The sequence below is a fragment of the Dasypus novemcinctus genome, chromosome 23 (genome assembly GCF_030445035.2).
Source record: "Dasypus novemcinctus isolate mDasNov1 chromosome 23, mDasNov1.1.hap2, whole genome shotgun sequence".
NCBI lineage: Eukaryota > Metazoa > Chordata > Mammalia > Cingulata > Dasypodidae > Dasypus > Dasypus novemcinctus.
The window spans coordinates 11,784,314-11,807,134 of record NC_080695.1 but is presented as its reverse complement, the minus strand read 5'-3'; the positions used below and the strand labels follow the sequence as shown (position 1 = coordinate 11,807,134).

The 22,821-nt window shown below is 43.4% G+C and overlaps 2 protein-coding genes and 1 long non-coding RNA gene across 3 annotated transcripts in view; 1 reads left to right on the top strand and 2 right to left on the bottom strand.

Annotated features, from left to right (window-relative positions):
- Positions 1-1,250, bottom strand: part of LOC101420227 (zinc finger protein 12) — a 46,362-nt gene extending 45,112 nt beyond the window's left edge. Inside the window, 1 exon segment of the mRNA XM_058285745.2 lies at positions 1,147-1,250. The gene's annotated coding sequence lies outside the window, so the exon portion shown is untranslated.
- A 1,202-nt stretch (positions 1,251-2,452) lies between these two features.
- The window catches only part of LOC131275460 (uncharacterized), a 60,850-nt gene continuing 40,481 nt past the window's right edge, over positions 2,453-22,821 (bottom strand). The window contains exons 2-3 of the long non-coding RNA XR_009182907.1: positions 5,425-5,511; positions 2,453-2,877 (exon numbers count right to left, since the gene is read on the bottom strand). This is a non-coding gene — a long non-coding RNA (uncharacterized lncRNA). The remainder of the gene's footprint in view (positions 2,878-5,424; positions 5,512-22,821) is intronic.
- SPDYE4 (speedy/RINGO cell cycle regulator family member E4) lies at positions 9,980-17,060 on the top strand. The gene is made up of 6 exons (XM_004461693.2): positions 9,980-10,207; positions 10,705-10,905; positions 11,235-11,293; positions 11,850-11,935; positions 16,638-16,806; positions 16,961-17,060. Exons 1-6 carry the CDS (start codon positions 10,099-10,101, stop codon positions 17,027-17,029), a joined length of 693 nt encoding a protein of 230 aa, XP_004461750.2. The 5' UTR covers positions 9,980-10,098; the 3' UTR covers positions 17,030-17,060.

Sequence of the window (22,821 nt, the reverse complement as noted above, 5' to 3'; positions counted from 1 at the left end):
CATAATTAAGTGGATACGTTTCTCAATGGTCCACATGAACACTGAATCTTACTGAAATAATCTGTCATCATTAAATACAAGATTAAAAAAAGAAGAAATTCTGCTATAGTCATGTTTCCTTACTAACCCTTTTTAACTACTTAAGATCAGAAATCAGCAGGATCTTTTATTAAGAAATGTACTTTGACTTAACTGTAATAAGGTGGACAGAACACTGGCCTGGGGTTTGAGCCCTAGTAGCAATCCCACCTACAAACCCTGTGACCTTGGACAAGTCATGGCAGACGAGGAAGCAAAACCTAACCCTTGCAGACTTTTTGCACTATACATTGTGGGATTTGACAATGTCTAAACTGTGAGGGAATCAGGGTAAACTGAAGAGAAGAGAGGTGTTGATGGACATTCGGAGACGCTTTTGGAATCGGAAAGGGCCGAGTGGAGGAGGAAGGGGCGCTGGAGGTGCGGAGACAGAATGTTCTCAGCCTGGGTGGGGATCTCCCCCTCCCGCAGTAAACCCTGCCCTTTCAAATCTTCCAATGCAGGGCCCTTTCGGAGCGGCCAGCCTCCTGGAAGCGGTCCAAACCCTCCGCTGCCACGCACTCTGAAAGGTCCTCAGCCTGAGGTGACTTCACCCAAGCGCGGTTCGCCCCGGGCAGGGGACAGAGAACTGCCTCGAGCCCGCAAATCCTTGGGGGACCCGGAGAAAGGTCAGGGTCGGGGCTGTGCTCTTAGGCGCGGCGCCTGCCCTGAGGGATCCTCCTTCCCACCTCGAGAACTAACACTGTGTGCAACAGGATGAAACACAGCCGTTCTGTTTCCAGGAGCTGGGTCTGGGCCTGCAGGACAAAGTCACCTCGGCCGGGGCCCAGCTCTGCCGGCCGGGGCACTCACCTTCCCCCGGAGCCTCCGCCCGGCTGTCGGTAAACTCGAAACCGGGCCGCTGAGGAGGCCGACGGGCCTGTCCAGGAGCGTCACGCAGGGGCGCTCACCGCCGCCCGGCCGGGCCCCTCAGGCCACAGCGCCGCGGCTCCGGGGCCCGCCCTCTGGGTCCCCGCTCGGGTTTCCGCCACGCACAGCCCCGCGCCCGCCCGACTGCCGCCAGGTGAGGACGGCGCCCGGACCGCTGGCTCCGGGATTTTCACACACCGGCGGCCAGAGCCTGCAACTACGGCGACAGACGACCTGCGGACAGACAGGAAGAGCGCGGCGTGGCGGCTGTGCGCCGGCGCGAACACGCACGCAGGGCAAAGTGCGCATGCGCCGAAGCACACCGGAAGCCAGCCTCCCGGTGCCCACCACCGGAGAGGGACAAATCCAGGACTCTATTTCCCATGAGCCAGCGCGCCACGAGTTTGAGGGAACGACTAAAAAGTCTCTATCTTATTTCGCGGTTCAGTGGCGCTGTGTTGACAGGGCTGGCTGTCAATGTCGAACTCAATTTCCCATAAGTCTCTACGCTCTGTTAGGGGTCGTGGACACGTCTTTTCCCACGTAGCGGGCTGCGCAGTGGCGTCCTGGAGCCCGGAGCCCCGGAGCCGTGGTCCCCAGACCTCAAGGGCGGGAACCGAGTTTTATACCACACTCCGGGGAAAAAAGGGGAAGGTGCATCACGTTCTCTTAACTAGAATTCTAGGAGAAGTTTCACCAGAGTAGTGGGATACAATACAAGCCCAGCATGCAATAAAAGAACATTACTCAGCGACAGCGTTTTCTCTGAAGAACGAAAAGAAAATAGAATTTGTAGGTCTTTCAGATAATACAATGCATAAAAACTGTGAAAATTGAGAAAATGCACACAAATCGAAAGAAGAAAATGTATCTGTGATCTTCCCTCTCAAAGAGGATTATGTTTATGGTTAGGTAAAGGTGTCATTTTTTAAGAGGATCATAAGGGCAGTGATTTTTAGCGAAACAGCGTTCTTGTTCAGTCGTTTCTTAAATACTCTTGGAGGAATGGATGGATCAATGAGTGAATGAATCTGCCATCCCAGGAAACCCTCTCCACAAATGTAGGGGAAAAAAAGAAAACGATTTTTATAATTGAATAAGTATTAGGCCAAACTGCGATTCACATCCCAGGGGAACTGCTAAGGAGATTGCAAAGAGAGAAATAAGTCTCGTCTTTTTATATGGCCTGGAAGATACCATCCATTAGCATACATGCTGTCAAGTGTGTTCTCATGTAAGTACTGGACAGCAAGGTTTGCCATACATTCTTTAGTCATTCACCCTAAATTCACTGTAATTAGGGTACTCGCCTGTGTTAGCTAACTGCCGTTATCCAAAAAGAAAAACTGAACTACTCCTAACTCTATGCCAAGCAGATAGTTACAGCTTGCAGCCAGGAGCCTAGGCTAAACTCCCATGTGACTGGGAGATGGGGGGCTATCTCCCTTGAGATTTACATTTCACAGAGATGGTTCTCAGTCCCTTAAGAAAAACATTCCTGACCAGAAGTTTATTTAGTTTTTTAAAAATTCATTTCTATTTAAAGTTTTTATATCAATGTTATAAATTACTCGGTTAACACACAATAACTACAATAACAATAAATCCATTTTAGTAGGTGTTTAGAACACCCTCCCCCTTACTTTTGTTTATTCCCCAACCTTGAGAGATTTGGGATGGTGTCCACTTTGATGGCTTCAGGCTGAGAAGGGACACAGATATTGTGGGACAGATGAATGGAATTGTTTTGCTTGCAATTGAAAATAACTCCTTGCTTTCCAGATGGGGTTGGTCTGTCATCATCATTTTGTTAGTTGTCCAGGGCAGGCCCAAAGAACTGGAGAGTAGGAGTTGGCCACATATCTTCTGGGTTTCAGGGCTCAACTGGCACAGGAACAATCCAGTGGCATTAAGTCTCTGAGAAATAAACTTAAAAAGTAAATTGAAAATTAGAGGTTCAAATAAAAGAAGTAGAAGAATAATGGTTAGAGGATTTATAAATGAGTAGAACTATGTTGTATTAGGGAAATGGCTTTTCATGTATTTCCAGATAAAGCCTGCTGAAGGGGTATTAATTTCATATGGCTGTGTGGCTTGCCTATGGTATCCGTATGTCCCTAGGGCCCTCAAGAGCACTTTTGTTTGAGGCTTTGTTTACTATGGCAGTTTGTGAAATCTGGCTGAGACCTGCGTAAACATAACCTCCAGAATGACCTCTTGACTCTCTTTGAAATCTCTTAGCTATAAAAACTCTATTTAGTATTTCCTCCTTTTAATTAAGGTTTTTCTCCAAATTCTTCTTTAACAAAAGCTTGGTGCCAGGAAGGCTCATTCCTGGGAGTCATGTCCCACTTTGGGGTGGGGGAAGTAGTGAGTTTATTTGCAGAGCTGGGCTTAGAAAGAGGCCACACTTGAGCAACCAGGAGATTTTCAGGCAGTAACTCTTAGGCATTAATTATAATTAGGCTTAGTTTCATCAATACATGAATCAGGTTTATAGGTGCAAGCTTGCTTATTTAGCTTTTAGAAAGATTTACAATACGTATCAAAGGGACAGAGGAAGTATTCCTAATTATAAGTTTTCTCAAGGAAATGCTCTTAAAAAGGGAGAGGAGAAGAGGTTTCATTCCCTTTTGTAACAAGGAAATTTATTAAAAAGAAAAAATTCAAATAATACAAATAACAATGTATGAGAATATATAAAATAAATCACGACAGTAAAAATAAGAATGCAGACTGAGGATAATGAGCATGGTGTATTTTAAAATAAAAATGCACTCTCACAAGAATATGTATATTATAAACCCATTTTGTAATAATTACATATTAATCCAAAAGGATGCAAACTAACATTTTAAAAACAAAAACCCAAAATAAAATAGTGTGAACAAAAACAACTGAGAAGGAATTTCTATAAAACACAGGGCAAAAATCAAACTCTGTATACTCAGTACATTTTCTGTGGAGCTAACTATAAAGTTGGCAGGGACACAGAAGAAGTTTGCAAGTTAAGTAACCTTTCTCTGACTTAGTTTTCTTGTCTGTCCTTAAAGACTCCTAATGCCAGGTCATGAATAGGTGATAATTATGGCGAACCTCTCCAGACACAGCACTTTTTCTCTGCCACCTGGATAGGCAGGTCAAACATCTAACCTCATTCTCATGCCAGCCTGAGCCAATAAAGTACTCCTTTTCTTCTGCCACAAGAACAGGAAGTGCTCAGAGCTCTTGACCACGTTCCTGCAGCTCAGCACACTAATGCGGGCATGTTAGTTGCCATGGGGACATGGGTACTTCTCCAGAAGCTGGAACAGGGACCTGGATGGGATCAGTGAGCTGGAAACCAAGATGGAGTGAGGAAGGGAAAAACTGCACACTGGAATCAAGGTTTCCAGATGTGTGCTTGCCCCAGACTTCTTGCCCTGGGAAAGAATGGAGAAAGGCACCCTAGAAGGCTGACCCAAAGGAATGGATTTGGGGGCCCTTTTAGAAGATCCAGGCTTCAGGATCAGCTGTCAAGTATTGCAATTAAACATGTGAACTTTTATGTTTGGCTTTTTTTTTCACTTAACATACCACAAGGTTCATCCATGTGGTAGTACTTCATTCCTTTTTTTACGAATGAAATAAATTGTAGGAATATAATACATTTTGTTTACTCATACACCCATCAATGGATATTTGGCTTCCCCCCCCCACTTTTGACTATTGTGGATAGCACTGCTATGAACATTTGAGTACAGGTATTAGTTTGTGTACCTGTTTTCAATTTTGGGGGGCATAAATCTAGGACTGAAATGCTGGGTTCATATGCTAATTCTATGTTCCTTGTTGAGGAACTGCTAAACTGTTTTTCCACTATTTTGCACCATTTTACATCCCCACAAGCAATAAATGGAAGTTCTAATGTCTCTACATCCTGGCCCACAGTTGTTATTTTCCATGTTTTTTATTATAGTCATCCTCGTGGGTGTGAAGTGATATCTCAGTGTGGTTTTGATTTGTATCCAGGCACCAATTTTGTAGTCTGCTTGCAAAGAACTAATCCACTTTAAAACTGCAAATCAATTCATTATAATTCTTATAAATGTCCTCATGTTAACTTTTCAAACATTATGAAATTTATTCTGGTGTATATTTAGGCACAAATCCAATTTTATTTTTCTAATGTGTAATCCATTTCCAAACAACTTGGTGAATAGCCTCTTTCATTCACAGACTTGAAATATAACTTGTAACATATCATATCATATCATATCATATTGTATATATATATTGTGTCATATATTTCTGTACTTCTCTGTAGTGCTTTAAATTTGTAGTTTAAATTTTATTACTTCACATTATATATCATTCCTCTTTTTATTGCAGAAATTCCCCCACTATTAGTGTTTATTTATATTTCAGGTCATCTTTAGAATCCTTTGTCAAATTCCCCCTGAAAGAACCCAATGATAAAATCATAATAGTACTTACCTATTGCATGACAATAATTTTAGTTCTGCTGACTTCACATGAATGTTGTGAAATTGATCAAAGCTTCTGTTATCCAGGCTCCTAAATCTGGAAAACAAAATTTGTTTGGGCTTGCTTAGTGGGAAAAATAATTATTATTAGGTTTAAATAAAGTTAAAACAATTGGGAAATGGACTGGTTAATCTATCACCTCTATGAAAGTTTGTTTTTATCTCCCTCTAATTATCTGCTTCTCCTAACCCATTCTACCTTGGCCATTTTCTTCAAAGAGAAGCAACAGAGGTAACTTCAATATTCTATCCATATTCTTTGTGAAGGAGAAATCAAGAGACATGCCATAATATTTATTAGGAAGAAAAGAAGTTCACAGAGTCTGAGAATATTCATTGTTTTAGTTGCTTGGCTGGTATATCAAATACCATACAATGGGTTGGCTTAACAACAGGAATTCATTGGCTCATAGTTTCAGAGCCTAGAAAACTTGCTTCCTCCCGGGATGGGTATCTTCTGGCTGGCTGGCAATCTTTGGAGTTCCTTGGCTTTTCCGTCACATGGCAACACACATGGCAGCATCCTCTCCTTTCTCTTCTGGGTTTTGTTGACTTCTGGCTTCTGGCTACTCCCTGTGGCTTCTCCTTCCGTGTCTAAGTCTCTTTGCTTATAAGGACTTCAGCCATATTGGGTTAAGGCCCACCCCATTCAGCTGGGCACACTTTAACTAATAACACCTTCAAAGTTCATATTTACAGATTGGTTCACACCCACCAGACCAAGAACTGGGTCTTGAACATGCCCTTTTGTGGGGGACATGATTCAATCCCCAACACTCATAATGAAAAAGCCCAATGCCATATATACATAATTGCATGCATGCCATTCCAACAGCTAATCCAGTTAGGAATAAAAAGTAAAAAATGAATTTGAGCTAACATATCTCATTTTTACAATTTACATTATACAATACTATTTCACATGAATTGACCCTTAAAGAAGATATCTTCTAGACAATCTCAGGGAGATATTTTGGGCGGATTGACAGGTAACACTGGAAAACTCATCTAGCATTTCTAAATCTCAAACTCTTTGGATATATTTCTTGTAATAACATAAATCAGGATAGACTAGGTTTTGCTGTGGAAACATACAGTAGAAATCTCAATGGCTTAAAACAATGACATTTTAGTCCTCACACATCCTGTATATTCACTGTGGTCACTGAGGGGCACAGGCTGATTGACCAGCCACCACCGTGAAGGCTGCTGGTGGCTCTGCCAGGGGAAAAGAGGGTTTTTGTTTTGATTTCTCATTTCTCATGCAAGAAATTATTCTGCCCTGAAAGGTAAACTCACGATTTCCATTCATAACTCACTGTCAGAAACTAGTCACTTAGTTCCAACCAAACAAAAGGCGTATAAGAAGTGAATCTTTTCCTTAAAGCTGAAAGGGAAATAAGTGAAATTTTTTGGCAAAGACATTACTCTTTTTTTTGATTACCAAAATAATGGGAAAAATCAAATCATCCATACTTAAAAATCAAATGATCTATCCAAAAGTCTTAGTAGACTTTTTATGCTTTACATGTAATTCGAGTCTCATGGAAATCTGGGAGGTAGATATTACTGTCATTCCCATTTTATTTTATTTTTTTTAAAAGATTTATTTATTTCTCCCCTCCTCCCCAGTTGTCTGCTCTCTGTGTCTATTTGCTGCATCTTCTTTGTCCGCTTCTGTTGTTTTCAGCGGCTCAGGAATCTGTGTTTCTTTTTGTTGCATCATCTTGTTGTGTCAGCTCTCCTTGTGTGCGGTACCATTCCTGGGCAGGCTGAACTTTCTTTCGCACTGGGCCACTCTCCTTATGGGGTGCACTCCTTGCCCGTGGGGCTCCCCTACGCGGGGACACCCCCGCATGGCAGGGCACTCCTTGTGCGCATCAGCACTGCGCATGGGCCAGCTCCACACAGGTCAAGGAGGCCTGGGGTTTGAACCGCGGACCTCCTATGTGGTAGACGGATGCCCTAACCACTGGGCCAAGTCTGCCACCTGTCATTTCCATTTTAAAGATGAAGAAATCAAGGTCTTATAAAGAATCAGATAATTTGAGAATGGATGCATGGGTTTCAATACAGAAAGTCTTTTTCCAAAAGCCAAAGCATAGCTGGCACTCAATTCAATCCCTCTCTACTTTTGTTCCAACTTTTAGTCAATCAAGCAAACAACTGATGAGCTTCTGTCTCTCCTGAAGAATGTACCACTTCATATTTAGAATTTCTGGTCAATGCCCTTATACTCATAAATGCATTCTTTTTTTTCTTTTCTTTTCTCACTGTCTGCTCCTTGTTTGCTTGTTGTCTTGTATGTTTTTGCTTTTTTTTTTTGCCCATTGTCTGCTTGTTCTTTTTCCTCATTGTTGTTTTGGCTCATAGTCTGCTCATTTTTTTTTTTTTTTTTTTTGCTTGATATCTGCTTGTTGTTTGTTTGTCTTCTTTAGGAGGCACCTGGAACAGAACCCGGACCTCACATGTGGGAGGCAGGCACCCACCTGCTGCTCCCCATAGATGCATTCTGACTTAAAATTTGCTTCTTTGGTTTTTGGTCGAGTGTCATCAGAATCTATCTCTACATAGATACCCTGAAAAATAATTAATTACATACATTAGTAAAGTTCTCCAATTCATTTGAAGTGTAAAGTTTTCATTTCATATTAGTTCATTAATTAACTACTATACCCTTCCGTCACCGCTCCATGCTAGGATCTGATTTGGTTATATTTTCATAGATCAGGTAGACTAGACATAGTTCAGAATAGGTAAACCTCAAAGACTGCAGTTAAAAAATCTTCCAGCAAGACAAGGTTGTCCCAATCAGGAAAAATACCAGCAACTAATTCATTTGGTTAGAGAGGATCAATAATACAAAGAGATCCTTTGAATGTTTCTCCATATTCTCTTTTTTATTATTGAGATAACTCTTGTTACATATAAATGCTCCAAATTATACACCAATTACACGAAGTTTCTGTTTAATTCAGCCTGCTCTTTACCTGCTCAGTTCTATAGTTTTATAAATAAAAAAAGATTATTTTAGCATACAGGATCTTAGATGATGCTTGAGTTGAGGCTTTGGAGATTTTCTTCCAAATGCTCTTCCATGCCATTAGGAGATACTCTCATGACAGCAATTCCTGAATTCCCCATGACCTTCTTATGGTTCTAAACCAGTAGCAAAGCCTTGAATTGAATAGCCACCCCATTCAAAATTATCACATTGATAATTCAGCTATGTATTTTGCCACGGTGTGCCATGGATGTCTCAATACCACTACCTAAATAGTAAGTAGAAATTCACTGATTTATCCAAGAGAATGGACACAAAATCCATTCCAGATTTCCACTGATTCTCCCAGCTGATTTGCTTCTGAGACTGGATATATAAATGGGCAATGACTAAGAAACTTTGACCACGACCTGTAAAATCAGTCCAGGAGGTTGGCAACCGGCTCAGGAAGCCAAACCCCAATCCCTGTAAATATGACCCAAAATAGCCAGGACTTCATCAATAACTGACAACTTCCCTAATTTTTTCTCCCACTTCCAAGTTAGGACCAACTGGAGAAAGCCAAATATACTCACCTAAGCACAGAGGATGTCCGCTTCTTGGAAGCCTGCTTCCAGCTTTCCCACGACAATAACCTCTAGTCGGCCTACCTGAAGTCTTCCCTTTTTCCACTCTAAATTTTCCTACTCCTCTGTCTGCCTTTGAGTCTCTGCCATACACAAATGATGTGCCTGACTCCCTTTCTAAAGCAAGCTCTAAATAAATGGCCTTTGCTCTTATTTAGGTGTTCTTCACTTATTTCCACACTGCATTAAACTAATTTCACACAATATTTGTGCTTCTCCAAAGCTGCTGCTTGGAAGTGGCTGTATATGTACTGTTTTCTATGGTTTTAGATGCTCAAAATGTGTCTTGGACTCAAAGATGCCTGAAAGTAAAGGGCAGATATTTTCCCCAACACAGAATCCTAAACACAATGTCAGTAAATATTGAACAGAACAGCTTTGCAAAACTGAGTGTTTTGAATTAATTTTTTAATCCAACAAGTCAATATTCCTGTAATTTTTGTGCATACTTATTTCACTTTTGTAAGGTCTTATCATTTCTGCAAAGGCCTAACTTTCCTACCTTTATCTCTCTCCCACCAGTCTGGGCTCTGAAATGGGAATGGAAAGACCAACATATTTTAAGTTTGGAATGGAGAGGACATGGCATCTGCTGGGGATAGGGTGAAAAATGATTATGAGACATTGAGAATAACTTTGAAGGATGGTTGCAGGTTGGATGAGTGGTCTGAGTTATCACTAACTTCCCCTCATCTCTAGGAGCTTAAGATAGATCGTTCTGGCAGTTACTTGTGTTTTCCTTCAAACTGGTTGCCAGGTTGGATTGACTGATGACATCAGAGGCTTCCAATCCTCCTGATTGGAAGGACTGAACTCCGTGGGTGCTTGGTAGTGGATGTGGACAACAGCATCTTCCCAGAGCTCTTTCCCACTCCTAACTTCTCCTGGTCTGGAGAAGAGATCACAGGCTTGAGTTCATCCAGAACACAGAATAGCAGTTTGGGCAGTTTAGGGTCTAGATTCCGTGGAGGGGAAGAAGTCGTTTAGAGAAATCATGGCTAGTTGTCAACCATCTTCCCAGTCTGAGGACCAAAGTCCCCAGCCTAGCTCCTCAGGGTTATCCCTGGAGGTAACAGTGGATGAGGAAGGCCCAGGACCCTCAGGTATGGACATTAGGAAGGAGGGACTGAGTAGGGTACATGTGAAACAAAGGAGGGATTCAGAAAACCAGGGATTTGGGAAGGAGACCCCAAGAGCTGGAGACAAGGACATCCACACGGAAGGAAAATCTGGGAGGGAATGAAGGAGGGTTAGGAGATGAGATCCAAGGAAAAGAAAAGGGAGGAGGGAGAAAAAGCGGTGGTTGTTGTTGTTTTTGTTATTATTGTTGTTTTTCCAATGGGAGAAATTACCTCTAATGAGGAAGAGCTTTAAGGACAGAAAGATGGAATAAGAGGAAGGTGAATGGGAGTAGATGGGTATCAATAAAGGAGAAAGATGGAAAGATGGATTGGGGGAAGGCCATAATCTATAAGGATGGAGAAGATGGAGGGGAAGAGTTTTCTGGGGTGGTGGTGGTGGTAAGTAGAGGGGCTTGGGTGATCAAGGCCTAAATTCCAAACAAAAGATCTTTATACTGTAGTCTGGTTTCTTTACTCAGCCCCCTGGGTAGAGTCCAGGCCCCAACTTCAGTCCCCAGGCCGGAAGAGGGTGTGGTCAGAAGCATTCGAGGAGGATCTAGCCCCAGAGTCGAAGGACACCTGGGTGGTGGAGAGTCTGTGTGGTCTGAAAATGAAGCTGAAGAGGCAGAGGGTATCATCTGTCCTACCTGAACACCATGAGGTGTTCAACAGGCTGCTTGGTAAGAAGAGGCCCCAGAAAGCACCCTCCAATCCTCTTTCTTTGAAAAAGAACTTTCCAGTAACTACACTTTTCCAGAAATTCCCTGAATCATGCAGAAACCCTATTGACATCCCACCCTTCGTAAATCACTCCTCATGGGAGTCTCAGACGGACAGCCACCATGCCTTGCCCACTGTATGTTCTTCTCTCTCCTCCTCCCACCCCCCTAAGCCTTGGTCACAAGCCTGAAGCTTCTCCAACATAGGCCTGGTTCTCCCTTTTCCTCTGGATTACTCCCTGGGCAATCCAGTTCAGGTTTTCCACTTAACATATGCCCTCTTTTCACAGAAGATCCTGTTGTTAAGAGATTCCTGGCCTGGGACAGGAACCTGAGGGTATCTGACAAGGTAACAATCTCTATCCTGGGGTAGAAGGAGGCCTTTCTGAAGCCACAGTTCTACTTTCCCTCCCTTCTCTCTCTAACGGGATGCCTCTCCCAGTCCTGGTTCCTGTATGACCTGCCAACACCTCCCTTTGGGGTCCTACTGGTTTCTCGTATGTAAAGGGGACAGTCCAGGACCTTCTGGGATCTGAGGCCTAGGCCACAGTCTTGCCCTGGAGAGTGAACCTTGGGTTGTTGCCACCCTCAGTCCCAGGCCCCTCTTCTCTTGCTCCAGCTTATCAAAGATCCTCCTGACACCAGCCATCCTAAACCGCCTTCTTCACACTGCCAGAGCTTGCCTTCCTGGGAGGGAGCGTTAGGAACTGCCTTTGCCCTCACTTCTCTGATTTGCACCCGACCTCCTGACTCTCCCCTCCTACTCCACAAGTAACAGTGCTCACTCAACATAAGGTCCTCTCTGAGCTGCAACCCCTGCCCCCAGCTTTCCATTCTCTTATCCCAATGCTCCTCCTCTTCCAGGATGTGACCTCTCTTTGTTGCTTTTCCTTTCTCTCCATCAGTATCTCCTAAGCATGGTCATTGCCTATTTTAGCCGGGCTGGCCTCTTCTCCTGGCAGTACCAACGGATCCACTTCTTTATTGCTCTGTGAGTATTTTGCTTCATCCCATCAACCACGAATATGGGAGGGGAGAGAACTCTAACCTTTCATCTATTTCTTAAACCTATTTGTACTTTTTACTCTTATATAAAAATGATAGGAGTTATTTGAGAATGGGGATTATAATACAGAGCTTTTTAAAATATATATACTGCTCTTCTTAAAAAACAACAAAAACCCTAATGTGAGTTTAAAAACTGAACAAAATAAAGGAAACAAAACCCTCCTATGAGCAGCAGAGGGAGCAATGGACACCACCATGCCCCCAAGGAAGTGGGCTTGAAAACTACATTTCTGGATCTTCTTCCTCTCCCCTTCCCATATCAATACCAAATATAACTGTCTTCTCTTCTGGATTCCCACCACGGAGGCCACAACTCGGGCCTGCATTACATAACAAAGACCTATTTCTTGCTAGTCACTCCCCAAGCCAGCAGAACGTGTACATGTTGCCAGAATATCCTTCTGGAGCCCAGGTCTAACCACTTCACCCCGCTTATAAATTTCATTGGCCAATTACTCTTTCAGTCAAGTCCAGGCTTCTCAATTTGAATTCAACCCTATCTATAATCTCCATTATTTATCATCTGGATATTTCATTCCCTCATCTCAGTGTTCTTCCAAATACCCTGTGGTTTTCTTCCTTCTCTTTTTGTATTGTTTTTTTGTCTAGATGTCTGTTTTAGTTTGGTAAAGGCTGCCAAAGCAATATACCAGAAATGGATTGTTTTGTTTTGCTTTTTCTTATCCAAGATTAAGCTGGGTTTTTTGTTTCATTTTTCTTTTTTCTTTTTTTCTTTTTTTAAAGATACTTCAATTACATAAATGTTAGAGAATATACAGGAGATTCCTATATGCCCCGCTCCCCACGCCTCCCACATTTTCCCACATTAGCAACATCCTTCATTAGTGTGGGACATTCATTGCAACTGATGAACACATTTTGGAGCGCTCCACTAAGCATGGATTATAGTTACATTGTAGTTGATACTCTCTCCCATTCGACTCTGTAGGTTATGGCTAGATGCATAATGGCTTGTATCTGTCATTGTAATGTCATTCAGGATGATTCACAATTCCTGAAAATGCACCCCTATTACACCTGTTTTTCCCTCTCCCTAACCCCAGAACATCCATGGGTCACTGCCTCCACAGCAATGGTATTTCTTCCTCTGCTAGAATCACAACAAGTCTACAGTAGACTACTACTAAGTTTATTTTAGTCCATAGTTCATTTCCCAATCCTGAGGATTCTGGGATGGTGATGCCCACTCCACCATTAATTGAGGGGGGGTTCAATTCCATACATCCAAAAGATGGGACTCTCTTGCTTGCAGTTGCAGGTACTCTCAGTTCCTTGGTGTGTTGCTTGTCCATAATCTCCTTCCCGTTAGCTGTCCTGGGTGATTCCATTGAACCAGGGAGTAGGTGTTGCAACTCCATTGAGATTCAGGGCTCAGCTGGCACATGGACAGCCCAAAGATTTAAGTCTCAAATGTACACCTACCAACTCTAGCACTAATTATAGGTTCAGATAGAAGAACAGAAGAGTCATGCATAGGGAAACCACTGCTGAGTCTAACTCTGTCACACTGTGGAGCATAAATACCAGATTAGAGCTTACTGGCAAAGGGCCAAATTCCTGAGCTATCTGTCCTGACTATTGTGTCTGTATGTCTCCATATCCCTGAGGTGCTTTGCTATTTGGGGTAGTATCTACTTAGGTTGTCAATGAGATCCTGTTGAGATGTGCATGAGTGCTATCTCTGGGATGGCCTCCCGACTCACTTTGAAGTCTCTTAGCCATACAAACTCATTTGTCTTTAGCTTTTCCCCCTTTTGATCAAGGTCTTTTTTTTCCCCTCCAGATGCATTACTTGTTGGTACTTGGTAGCAATCCCTTGGTGCCAGGGAGGCTCATCCCTGGGAATCACATCCCATGTTGGGGGGGAAGTTATTGCTTTTATATGCTCAGTTCCACTTAGAGAGAGGCCACATCTGAGGAACAAGGAGGCTTCCAGTAGGTAACTCTTAGGTGCCCTGTCACTAGGCTACATTTCAATTTCAAGAGCAAAGGCTCATAAGCATAGTCATCGCTATCAAGGGTCCTTCAATGGACCGTTCTCCTTCACAAATCATTGCCCCTCTACTTGGGGCATTCTTGTTCCATTAGAGAATATGGCAGAGCCCCCCTAGATAGGAATTTGGTATTCTTTTGGTTATTGTGTGACTCTCCACCCACCATGACAATGCCCCATGAACATCTGAACATACTTATATGCCTTATATGTATACCCAGGTGAACTTCCTCCCATGTATCACCCCTCATTGACACCATACACCAATGATCCTCCCTGCCACAGTTGTAACTCTTCTGTGATCTAAAACCTCTTCATAAATGAAGCTGATAAAATAGCTCCATACAATTAATAAGAAAGTGAAATAATGATAGTTTATACATAAGAAGTAAAATACAGAACAATTAATAAAAAGTAAAAATAATATTTTTTAAAATTGGGATATTAAAAAATGAAAAAATACTTAAAGAAAAAACTTTTTTTGACATTTTGCCTTTCATCACTGTAAGACTGTTGTCCTGTATGTACAGTGATATTTTCTTCCATTTATTCCCCCAATGTCTTACTTTTTTTTTTTCTTCAAAGAAGTTTTAGGTCATAATAGAGTCAGGTTCAGAATACAGGGAATTCCCATATATCCAACATCCTCCCCCTTTTCCCCTTTCTGGATTGGTTTTTGTGATGGGAATTTATTAGGTTAAAAGCATACAGTTCTGAGGCTGTGGAAATGTCCAAATCAAGGCATCATCAGAGATGCTGCCTCAGCAAGTTGCAGCTGTGGGAGCTCAGGCACATGGCAAGGCAAAATGGCAGCCTGTGGCTGGTTCTGCTTTGGGCTGCCCCTTCTGAGGCTTCTCTGTCACTGCAGCTTTTTCTGTCTCTTCTTTCAGCCCTCCATTTATAAAGGACTCCAGCAAGAGGGCCCACTCCAATCAAAAGCCCTCAACTTTGGAAATGATTTGGAAATAATCCAATCAAAAGAGTGTCACACCCACAGGAACGGATTAGCCCTAAGGACATGATTGTCTGGAGTCCATTCAGCTTCAAACTGTCACAATGTCTTGTTTTTTTAAAGATTTACTTTTTATTTCTTTGTTTCCCCTCCCCCCCCTTTCATTTTCTGCTCTCTCTGTCCATTCGCTCTCTTTTTTTTGTCTGTTGCATTCTTGTCAGTGGTACTGGGAATCTATGTCTCTTTTTGTTGTGTCATCTTGCTGTGTCAGCTCTCTGTATGTGTGGCACCATTCCTGGCAGGCTGTGCTTTTTTTACACCAGGTGGCTCTCCTTGAGAGGGCGCACTCCTTACGTGTGGGGCTCCCCTACACGGGGGACACCCCTGCGTGGCACGGCACTCCTCTCACGCATCAGCACTGCACGTAGGCCAGCTCACCACACTGGTCAGGAAGCCCTGGGTTTAAAACTGGACCTCCGGGAAACGGACTTGGCCCAGTGGTTAGGGCGTCCGTCTACCACATGGGAGGTCCGCGGTTCAAACCCCGGGCCTCCTTGACCCGTGTGGAGCTGGCCCATGCGCAGTGCTGATGTGCGCAAGGAGTGCTGCCCCACGCAGGGGTGCCCCCGCGTAGGGGAGCCCCACGCGCAAGGAGTGCACCCATAAGGAGAGCCACCCAGCGCAAAAGAAAGTGCAGCCTGCCCAGGAATGGCGCCGCCCACACTTCCCCTGCCGCTGAGGACAACAGAAGCAGACAAAGAAACAAGACGCAGCAAATAGACACAGAGAACAGACACAGAGAACAGACAACCCGGGGAGGGGGGGAATTAAATAAATAAATAAATCTTTTAAAAAAAGCATCAGAAGCTGTTTAAAAAAACAAACAAACTGGACCTCCTATCCCTATTAGATTAGACACCTTCTGAAGGCAGAGTCTTGTGAAATTATCAATGCATTTTCTTTCTTTATTTTTAAAGGAGCTTTACATTACACAAACGTTACATCAAAAATAAAAGGGATTCCCATATACCCCACCTCTCCTCCTTCAGTGCATTCTTAAAATACTCAAGACAACATTTTCTATTTTGCAAGTGTACAAGTTGTATTGAGTCTGTGAAGTAGTCAATATGGCATTTAGCTGTAAAACGAAGCTTTCATTATTTATCCACTCCTTCACTTATTATTCATTCAACTAAACCTTATGACATGCCTGTTATATGCCAGGGACATGAGGTGAAGGGAAGGGAAATCAGGAATTGCTTGTGGAATGAATGTATTAATATAAGCGAAGTCCTAAATTAGTCATTTGGGAGGAGAGGGATGAATACAGAAATAAACCAGTCAGTTCCTGCCCTCAAGGTGCTTAAAATACGGTGGGGGAGACAGGTGAGTGTTTGCATATAACTTATGGGGATGGGGAAAATGTGATGTATGTTACATTGCTTAAGGGTGGCAGGGACATCCACAAGCTTCCCAACTGGAGTTTTGCCTTCATCGTCAAGGTGTGAGGGGAGCCCTCTGTCCACCACCTGCTTCCTGATGAAGGTCCGGTCCACCTGGGACGCTGGCCCAGGCCTGTCGCGCTTTCTGGGAAGCCGACCTCCGGTGGCGGTCCTTCCTGGCCCTGCTCCTAACAAGCAGCCTGATTTCTTTCCCCAGCTACCTGGCCAGCGACATGGAGGAGGACAACCAGGCCCCGAAGCAAGCCATCTTTTCGTTCCTCTACGGGAAGAACCGCGCCCAGCGCCCCTTGTTTCACAAACTACGATTCCAATTCATCCGCTCCATGGGCTGGAGGACGCGGGTTTCCCGGGAAGAGTGCGAAGAGGTGGGACGGCGGGGATTGGGGGCAGGGGCCAGAGGGAGGCAGAAGAAGCTGAGGGATCGGGGTTGGGATCTGGGGACTCGAAACAAGTGCAGGCTGGCCAAGGGGAGAGAGGGGTCTCTCTGGAGAGTCATCCTTTTCCTATTTGTCTTTCCAGATCCAGTCTTATGACCCTGAGCACTGGGTGTGGGGGCGAGATCGGGCCCTCATTCCCGAGAGCTTCTGAAGACGACAGAGGCCCGAGGTCATCCGCCTGGGGGAAGGTACCTCCCGGCCCCTTGAAGGAGTGATCGTTTGTGCCTTTAGAGAATCTCAGGGACCCGACTGTTTGACCCACTCTTAAGGCCTCCCCAGCTCACATAATTTAATATGCAATGTGAAGTCGACCAGCCAGGCAGAGAGTCAGCCACTCCCTGTCGGCCTGTACAGCCACGGATTGATAACCAAAGGCAGGCACGGGCACGGAGCCACATGCTGAGCGAGAGGGAGACCAGTCAGCCAGACCTGAAGAAAACCAGTGTGTCGCAGATGTGGAGTGGGCTGAACTCGCTTAACCCAAAGCAACTGGGTCCAAAGGATAGCTTTCATGAAATGTCAATTTTTAGCAAAAATGAATATCCCTTAGCCACAGGCTTCAATTTTTCCGTATGCTATGGGTCATTTTTGGCCTTTCATCCCTTAGGTATACCAACTATAGGGATTTATCTATAACAAAGTAAATATTTAATAATAGGACATTAGATAAAACAGTCTACATGTTTAATAATAGAAAATCAATTATACCTCACGATATGCTCATCCAAATTTACTTTCAATCAAATTATGGCCAGATAACAGGTGCCAATCAGGTGGAAGGACAGTCAGATGTAAACATCTACAGTACATGAACATGCGGCATCAGCAATCACACAAGCAGAATTCAACAGTCACATAAATCAGATACCCTGACTCCAACAGTGACATGGAGAGAAAGAGTTTAGGCCGGCTTTCAGTTTTAAGAGATGAGCGATGGGGTTCAAGATTAGGCTTACAAGGCATGGTTACAAGGTGTCTGCTATATTACAAGATGTCTGCTGTATAGATTAGAATGAGAGACGTACTTCAAGGTGTGAGGAGAAAGTGAGGATTAAGAGTTGAGGAAAATGATTAAGCACTAGGCCTTAGAGGAAGGAGTTAAAGTTGGGATTAGAGTGTGAGGCAGGAGTTGTTTCAGTTTAGCATGAAATTTGGAGATGGAATTTAGGAGTTAGGTTTAAAGCTCAGCTGGGGATTTCGCTACAGGTCAGAGTATGTGGTGAAGATGTTGGATATGATTATCCACCTTGTTTCGTTTGTTTGTTTGTTTTGGTTTTTTAAAAAGATTTATTTATTTATTTATTTATTTCTCTCCCCTTCCCCCGCCGCCCCGGTTGTCTGTTCTCTGTGTCTGTTCACTGCGTCTTCTTCTTTGTCCGCTTCTGTTGTCGTCAGCGGCACAGGAATCTGTGTTTCTTTTTGTTGCGTCATCTTGTTGTGGCAGCTCTCCGTGTGGGCGGTGCCATTCTTAGGCAGGCTGCACTTTCTTTGGCACTGGGCGGCTCTCCTTGTGGGGCGCACTCCTTGTGCGTGGGGCTCCCCTACACGAGGGACACCCCTGTGTGGCAGGGCACTCCTTGTGTGCATCAGTACTGCGCATGGGCCAGCTCCACACGGGTCAAGGAGGCCCGGGGTTTGAACTGCGAACCTCCCATGTGGTAGACGGACGCCGTAACCACTGGACCAAGTCCACTTTCCCCTTGTTTCGTTTTGTGATGAACTCCTAACTATATGAATGTCTCCCAACGGTGTGTGTGTATTCATGTGTGTGTACATACTTACACACACATATACTCCTTTGTCCATTGCCTGAAAGTGGGTTGTGCTCAGATCCCCAGAAGTATGGTGGCTGGAAGTCCTTAAATAAATATAAGAGAGTTGTGAAACAAGAGAAAATAAGGAAATGGTGAGAAATTTAAGAAGAGAAGAGCTTGAAAAAGCACAAAGTTCACATGAAAAGAATATGTAAAAAGAGAAGAAAACAGAATAGAGACAGGGAAAATTAGGAGAAGAGAAAGTAGAAGAGAAGGAAAGAAAAGGAGCAGTGTGAGTTCCTGATTTCCCCTGAACTGTTGCTTCTGTACCAGTCTCTCCTCTTGTACAATTATTCCTTTTCCCTGCCACTCCATGATTAAGGAAGTTTGTCAGGATAATCGAAGGACATACTAGACATCATACTAGCATCAGGATGGCTTGTTATGACCGACCCATTAGAATTATAGATTTGGGCAGAGGATTAAACATAAATTTGGTTTAAATATTATGCACTAGCTAAGGTTAGGAACACATATTATGGCTAAACATTAGGATTCAGATTTAGACAGTTGGTGTCATAGTGACAGTACATGAAGTACGTGATGTTTGCAGCATGGTTAGAAGTTCAGATTAAAAGTAACACCAAAGGACCAGGGTGTGAGTTAAATCTAAAGCATCATTCTCCAAATATGCACTACTTTCTGAGCAGAATCACCTAGAGTCCTCCTTATAAAGCAGATCACTGGGTGTGACCTCGGGAGCATTATGTAATTTCTGGACTAAGGTCATCAAAGTCTGAGAATCCAATTCAAAACCATGTTTCAGGATTTAGAGTGAAGGACTACAGATAAAATTGGATTTATAAGAGTCTGAACCAGGGGTTCTTAACAAGGGGTCCATGAGCTTGAATTGAAATTCAAAAAAGCATTATTCTTGTGGGGACGTGTTGGTGTGGGTGTGATACATTTATTAAATGATACACAGTGTAGTGTGGACTTAGTAAGGGGTCTGTGATTTTCACAAAGGGGTCCATGGAGCAAAAAAGGTTTAGAACCCCTGGTCTAAACTCTGGTTAGGATTGACTTTGAACGTGCATGCTCCTTATGTCTAATGAGTTGCCTCTGAAAGTTTGGCATTATCTCTCTTTCTTTTACTTCCAGATCATGGGGCCTAGTGAAGATGGGATTTTTCACCAGGAAGTCAATCCAGATCCTGATTGCAAGATTTGAGGAAGAAGGAAAGAAGCATCATGAACTAGAAGAACCCAGGCTTTCTTCAAAAGAGCTAGATATAGCTATCATGCCCAATTCCTAGAAGGGGTATAAGTGGGTAACTTCTAGAACACTGTGGAGGGACAAAGAGAAACCAGGGTTTCTTTGGATTCTATCCCTTTCTAAGGCATCACCTAAATTTTATGGATCTTCCCTGAGGAGGTAGCTGGGGATCCCATTTTTTATGGGTTGCCACAATCTTAGGACCATTTGAAGGTGGGCTATAAAGGCTCAGATTAGGACAGAATTACTTTTTTAAAGTATAATTAATTTTTAATTATTTATAATTGTGATAGATAGCTTAATATATGACATAGATTTTATTGGTTTATTTTTAATATGTTGGTCATAAAATTACTATATTTATCTTAAAGTATATTTGTAGTTTTGAAAACATGCTGTTTCTATAAAGTTTTGTGATAGATGTTATAGTGGTTGTTATATATTATTAAATAAAATTTTGTTAATATTTTAGAGAAGGTTCTGCCTTTTATCTACTAAATTTATACATAGCTAGGTGGTAATTCCCCAAGTTCTTGTAAACGCCATTAAAATTTGATGTTTGGTTTTTATTATTGAATTGTAAGAATTCAATTGTAATTTTAAAACTTGATATGATTGTAATTTTAGGTTGTTAAAGATTAAAGAGGGGCAGAGCGATACATCAATTGGCGAAATATAATAAAGATGAACAATTGTTTCACCTTTAAGACATACATGATAGTATCAGCATGGATTGCTTCTTTGCTCTCAAATGATATTGTTCAATGTTGTTATGGTTATTTGATGAAGGTAGAAAAGAAAAGGAACAGGAGATGAGGCAGATCCTAGATAAGGGCTTGAAGCAGGAAATGGGAAGATAGTGAGGTAGAAAAGCAGAAGGAATAGAAAGAAGGGGGCAAGCTCCATGGGTGCCTGGATAATAACCCAAATATCTACATAAAGGAAAAGTGTCTCTGTAAAAGACGCATTCCTGGAAATGACTCAAGGGACTGGAACAGACGGGAGAGCAAATGGTTGCTATTTTATCATAATGAGAATTCTTCTCACAACCTCTGGTTCCAGTTTTATGGAGGAGAAGGAAAATCTGGAGCATGTGATGCAAGAGGAACAATCAAAAAGAAAAGAGGCTGTTGGAGAAATTTCTGAGAAAAAAATGAGAACAGGATCGGAAGAGCTATAAGATATTAAATAAGGCAGGTATGGAGAGGAGAGACCCAATAACGTGAATACTGAACTTATTGGAGAAAAGCAGCTTAGGATGAGGGGAGCAGCTGAGGAAATGAGCAAGGGGGTTAAGTATCATTTAGCAGCAAAACAAGATCTCATGTGTCTCACTGAAAAACACAGGGAAATATGCTTCCAAGAACACAGGGCCGGGAAGTAGACTTGGCCCAGTGGTTAGGGTGTCCGTCTACCACATGGGAGGTCCGTGGTTCAAACCCCGGGCCTCCCCGTAGGGAGAGTCACCCAGTGTGAAAGCAAGTGCAGCCTGCCCGGGAATGGCGCCGCACACACGGAGAGCTGACACAACAAGATGAGGCAACAAAAAGAAACACAGATTCCCGTGCTGCTGGCAACAACAAAAGTGGATAAGGAAGAACACGCAGCAAATAGACACAGAGAACAGACAACTGGGGTGGGGGGGAAGGGGAGAGAAATAAATAAATCCTTAAAAAAAAAAGAACAAAGGGCCCCTGGGGAAATGTGAATGGGGTCAGAGAAATAAGTGGGAACAATTTTAAGGGCCTGGGGAGAGCTGACGTCTAGAATGACCCCAAAATTGAAAGGATGTAGAGGAGAAGGAGGGCAGTTCAGTGAGTGGATTCACCGATGAGATCAAAATTCCTGCCAAGGTAGGAACAGCTACAGGTAAGCACTGATGTTGGAGGAGGAGCTCTTAGAACTCAGTAGTGAGGTAAGGGAAACAGGTGTGGCTGTGGGAACATTTTAGGACCGAGCTATGACAGGGAGGCAGGAGAAGCTGAAGACAAGGGAAGGACTGAAATAATGGGATGCACGCAGGCAACTGGAATAGCTCAGGAGATATGAGGAATTTTTGGAGGTGGAAGCAGCTCTGTACATAGGAGCAGCTAATGACATGTGAGCAACTCAAGAGAAGCCCAGAACAGCCGTGTGTGTGCAGGAGGAAGGGGTGTAGTTCTGGTTTATGAGATCAGCTGATGAGCACAGAGTAACTGCAGAGCGAAACACAAAACCAGGAGAGCCACGGGGGCAGCATCTGATAAGAAAATCCCTCAGAAAGTCAAACACATGCTTGCCCGTGATGTTCACGGCAGCATTAGTCACAACAGCCAAAAGGAGAAACAACCCAAGTGTCTATTACTGGATGACAGGAAAAACAAAATGTGGTCTAGCTACACAGTGGAATATTTCATTCAGAAGCAGGAGGCAGTTAGTGGACTAAGGGCAGCAGAAAGACTAGATTCAACTGACTCGGGAACAGAAAACAAAGTAGAAAAACAAGATGACAGCATCTTAGAAACAGACACAGCTTACGAGACACCTTGGAGTTGAAATGCACTTAAGAAGCCCTAGGTCTCCACAGGACGGCAGATGAGGAGAAAAGAGCGGCTCAAGTGAAGGAACAGCTGCAGGGAAAATTACTGCATAGGAAACAGACTGATGCAGCCACACAGGAAGCAGGACGATGGAAGCAGGTAATAAACCAGAAATGAATCCAGTATGAAGCCCAAACGGCCAGACCACAGAGGACAGAGGCACAGTCAAGGTGAGAGAGAAGGCGGAGGAGTTGGGAGCATGTGGGAACAGCACGGCAGCAAGTTGTGGGATCAGCCCAGACATTGAAGAAGCCAGGTATCAGGATGGGCCCAACTGAAGAGGAGAAGATGTTGAGGCTGCCGAGAAGAAGGCAGTGATGTTCAAGAGACTCCCA

What these genes read in the sequence shown, in the direction of transcription:
- SPDYE4 (XM_004461693.2), top strand. Translation starts at nt 10,099, where the DNA reads ATGGCTAGTTGTCAACCATCTTCCCAGTCTGAGGACCAAAGTCCCCAG. An exon ending in GGAAGGCCCAGGACCCTCAG is followed by an intron (nt 10,208 to 10,704) that starts GTATGGACATTA and finishes TTCTTTACTCAG; the next exon opens with CCCCCTGGGTAGAGTCCAGG. An exon ending in GGTGTTCAACAGGCTGCTTG is followed by an intron (nt 10,906 to 11,234) that starts GTAAGAAGAGGC and finishes CTCTTTTCACAG; the next exon opens with AAGATCCTGTTGTTAAGAGA.